Genomic DNA, 4,887 nt, shown 5'->3' with positions numbered 1-4,887 from the left:
TGGTGCTGTGGCTCAAGTGGTAGAGCGCTAGCCTTGAGCTGAAGAGCTGAGGGACAGTGCCCAGGCCCAGAGTTCAGGCCCCATGACCGGACCCCCCCCAAAAAAAAAAAACAAGGCCTCTAGTATCTACTAAGTTTTAAAGGACTTAATACTGCTTCAGAACTTAATATTAAATATGAAATGCTCTATACCTGATTATCAAATTATCAGACAATTTTAGCCATAATGTATTACATCAAATGTGTTTAGAAGCAATTTAGCCATACTGTAATCATTAATTCTAACCATTCTGCTAATAGTAATTGCTCCAAATTCCTTTTCAAAAGTATAACAAGGAGCCAGGCACTGGTTGCCTGTAATCATACTCAAGAGGCTGAGATTTGAGGACTGAGTTCAAAGCCAGCCTGGGCAGGAAAGTCCATTAGACTCTTATCTCCAATAAACCACTTAAAACCCAGAACTGGATTTTTGGCTCAAAGTGGTAGAGCACTAGCCTTGAGCAAAAGAGCTCAGGGATAGTGTCCAGGCTCTGAGTTCAAGCCCACAACTGACAAAAAAAAAAAAAAGATCAAAGATACATACCTACTTTTGGCCAAGTACATAGGGAGATGAGACAGACAGAAAAATAGACAGACATATAGACAGAAAGATAATAAATAGGTAACCATATATAGAATTCCTTATATGGTTAGACATAAAACATGAATCAAGCTAAGAAACTAGTGAGGGGGAAAGAGAAGAATGGAAAAAGAAAGGTGAGTAACTGTAATTCATGTCAAGTATACATGAGTATAACATGCAGAAACTCAATGAAAACTGTTGATCATTGGGGGAAGGCAGTGAGGGAAGAGAAATAGATGTTAAGTGGGTAAACACTAGCACTAGGGGATTATATTTGCAGTGGAGGACAAAGGACATTGAATACTGTTGGCATGAATTATTTGCAACTATGAAAACAAAACAAGAAAATCTGTTGGGGATATTATTACAGAGAGGCAAGGAGTGTGACAGAGGGTGAGATTGACTAGAATAGAGCGTAATCATGTGAAGACATAACAGTGACCTCCCCCTCCAAATAATACAAGCCAATTTTTAAAAATAGACCAGATAAAGTATACACTCATATAAAAGACTTTAATACAGGACCAAGCCCTGGTGGCTCACACCTCTGATCCTAGCTACTCAGGAAGCTCAGATCTGAGGATCCTGGTTCCAAACCAGCCCAGGCAGGAAAAGTCCCGTGAAACTCATCTCATATTAACCACCAGAAAACCAGAAGTGGTGTTGTGGCTCAAGTCTGAAGAGCTGAGGACAGTGCCCAGGCCCAGAGTTCACGACCCATGACTGACCCAAAAAAAAAAAAAAACCTTGAATTTCTCTGTTTGCATCCTAAAAAACCTAAAGTTAAAGATGCATTATTCCATATAAAAGTCTTATTAAATACAAATTAAACACATGAATAGACTCAATTTGTGAAAAAGTAACACCAACATACCTTGTCAAAGGGAATTCCATACTTTTTCAATACAGAAGGAGAAATCAATGTCATCTTGTGGCGAAGAAATGCATCACAACCTTGGGAGCTGCTTGGGAAAAATCCTAAAGGAGACAAGAAATCAAAGAAACATTATGTCAAATGAAACGATCTTTTTTCATATATTCAAGTTCCTATGTTCTCACAGAATTGCAGTTTTATTATCTACAGACCAACTCCATCAACCAAAACCTTCTTACTAAAACAATCTGTCAGAAATCTTAAAAATTAATTGGGTACTGATGGATCATATCTGGATAAAATCTAGAAGATCATGATTCAAGGCCAGCCCTGACAGAAAAACTAACTAGGTTTCATCTCCAAAATAAAATAGCAAAAAGCAGAGCTGGCAGCATGACTCAAGTGGTAGAGTATCAATCTAGCAAGTATAAGTGCTTGAATTCAGACCCCAATACTACAAGCAAAAAAGGAAGTTAAGGAATCCTTATTTATATCAACAAAATTAAACTATACATCAAGATTTACCAATAATTGTCTCTATAATATAAATTTAATAAGCCTCAGAAATCATTTTGGATTTGAAACACATTTATATTCAATGTGACTGTATCTGATAACCAGATAAAACATCAAAGCAAGTTATGTGAGTCTCTCACTGGGGACTCCAGAAACTGATGGTTCTAGAATCACACACACTGCACCCTACATATAACACACGAAGTAGTTTCCCAACTTTCTTTGCTTCTCATCTCTTTCAAACCAACTCCTACTTGTTTTTAATATTCTATAGCACAGAAGGATAACAGTGGATGGCAACATTTAATTGACTATCTGAAAATAGTTAATAGTCAGGATTTTTAATGTCTCAAATATAAAGAACAATGTATTCTGGAGTGAAGTCATATCACCTGTCCTTACTTGACCAATATTAATTATACACATATATTGAAATGTCACATAGTATCTTAGAAGATATAGATATAGAAGATATTATCATGAATTGATTAAAAATAAAAATAGAGCCTGATACCAGTGGCTCACATCAATAATCTTACTTAGAAGGATGATATCTGAGGATCAAGGTTCAAAAGCCAGCCCAAACAGGAAAGTCTATTAGACCCTTATCTCCAATTAAACACGCAAAAACGCCACAAGTAGATCACTAACCTTGAACAAAAGAAGCTCAGGAACAGTGCTCAGAGCCCCAGGACTGGCACAAAAATTAAATACACACATACACACATACATACATATACACACAGACACACACACATGGTTTTTGTCTTTTTTTTAAGCCATGGTTACTAATTTCCAGAAAGATCCTTCTGACTACTACCATGTAATATTGGCAATGTACCTCAGGATCCTGAGAGAAGTATTTTTGAGGATTACAGCAGGAAGCTGACCTGCAGCAACTTTCCTTTAGTGTATTAGACAGGAGGATATGGTCACTTTCTCCATCACCGGTTTCAACTATACAACTCTGTCAGAGGTAGGCTCTTAGTACTCTCCTTCAGGAAGAAAATTAAAACAAGCATGCCTAAAGCTCTGCTTGTCCCTTCCTTAATGGGTAGGGAGACAACCTCACTGGAGATGGTGGACAAACATGACACAGTGAGAAGAGACAGACAAGTCAGTGGAGAAACCCAGGAAAACACTATAGATGAGGATGGGGGAAAGCACAGATGCTGCTGGGGAAGGGAAAGCAGTTGGAAATGCCACATGTTTTACTCTGTGTTGTCTACACACAACTGACTCAAACACAACTACTCTGGTGAAGAATCACCAGAACTCATTAACTAATCATGAGTCATCTTCATCTGGTATAGCATTTCCCAGGAATATTTTAGTAAGTTTAAAAGCTTTAATTGATATCACCCTGGGGTAGTTAAGGCAGCAGCTCGCTGCGAGGGGGAAAGGGAGGGGGAGGGGGAGGGGAAGGGGAGAGGAGAGGAGAGGAGAAGAGGGGAGGGGAGGGGAGGGAGAGGGGGAGGGAGAGGGAGAGAAAGGGAAGAAAGAAAGAAAGAAAGAAAGAAAGAAAGAAAGAAAGAAAGAAAGAAAGAAAGAAAGAAAGAAAGAAAGAAAGAAAGAAAGGGAGAAAGGAAGGAGAAAAGAGAGAAAGAAAGAAAAGAAAGAAGAAAGAAAGAGGAAGGAAGGAAGGGAGGGAGGGAGGGAGGGAAGAAAGAAGGAAAAGAAAGAAGGAAGGAAAGAAAGGGCAAATGAGGTACAAAGAATCATTGTATTTAAAACAGAGAGAGAGAGAGAAGGGAAATATTCTGTACTACAATATTCCACAGGAATAAAAATGTGGTTTTGCCCTATGTGATAATCTGACACCGCCCTCTGCTTGTGGCCAATAGTCATAAGGGGGGGGGGGCGGAACTTTAATAGAGAAAAGCTGCCACACTGATATAAAGGTAATAAGATACACAATAATATCCTATCTGACACATAGAGAGGGTAAGGCAGTCCTGGGCAGTTCCCAAATGCACAACCCATGGAAATACTTAAATACTACAACTCAAGTGTATCTATCAAACCTTTCAAGTCTGCAACTTTATGCAGCACTAAACAAATTAAGTTTTAAATTAAAATCAATGAAGACAGAGGAGTCTATTTAATTTTCCTTTGATATGGATTTGTAATCAGGACCTGAACAATGTGGTGACTGGTCATAAGTTAATTTAAATTGGAAAATCACCAAAGGAAGGTAATTTGCAGTATTATTAAGAACTTCACAATGGTTCAAAATTATATTCACATGTTGTCAGAATTATATTTTATATTATCCTGAAAAACACCTCATAGTCAGCACAAGCTGGTTATTGTTGTTTTTGTTTGTTTTTTGTGGGATTTTTTATGGGGTCCGGTCGTGGGGCCTGAACTCTGGGCCTGGGTTCTGTCCCTCAGCTCTTCAGCTCAAGGCTAGTGCTCTACCACTTGAGCCACAGCGCAACTTCCAGCTTTTTTCTTTTTGCTTATGTGGTGCTGAGGAATTGAACCCAGGGCCTCATGCATGCAAGGCAAGTGCTCTACCACTGAGCCACCTTCCCAGCCCCATCAGAATATTCTATGTCACCAGTTAGAGACATCTCAGCATCTGTGGAAATTGATGAAAGGAAGTATAAAAACATGCCCTTCTGAATTCATTTATGTATAAGCAGTTTAGTTTCTTGATAGTCTCATTCTTTTAGAAAACTTTTTTTATTTTGAGAAATTTTATTCGAAAAGCCAAATCTAAAGACTCATCATGAAATGGAATTCAGCAGTTCATCTTTAAATTAAAATCTATTAGAATGAGTAGTACTTAACATAGTTTAAAAAAATCAAGTAACAATTACCAAACAAGAATTATTTAGGGGCTGGGAAGGTGGCTCAGTGGTAGAGCGCTT

General features: G+C 38.3%; 1 protein-coding gene across 3 annotated transcripts in view; it reads right to left on the bottom strand.

Moving 5' to 3' along the window:
• Positions 1 to 4,887, bottom strand: part of Kdm4c (lysine (K)-specific demethylase 4C) — a 302,738-nt gene that overhangs the window by 209,108 nt on the left and 88,743 nt on the right. For all 3 annotated transcript variants that reach the window (XM_013026410.1, XM_013026411.1, XM_013026412.1), the window contains exon 7: positions 1,496 to 1,599. In XM_013026410.1, coding sequence (XP_012881864.1) covers positions 1,496 to 1,599 — 104 coding nt within the window. The remainder of the gene's footprint in view (positions 1 to 1,495; positions 1,600 to 4,887) is intronic.

This window comes from Dipodomys ordii, unplaced genomic scaffold (genome assembly GCF_000151885.1).
Source record: "Dipodomys ordii isolate 6190 unplaced genomic scaffold, Dord_2.0 Scaffold93, whole genome shotgun sequence".
Classification (NCBI taxonomy): Eukaryota; Metazoa; Chordata; class Mammalia; order Rodentia; family Heteromyidae; genus Dipodomys; species Dipodomys ordii.
The sequence above is the reverse complement of the archived record's forward strand: the minus strand, read 5'-3'. Positions and strand labels throughout refer to the sequence as shown.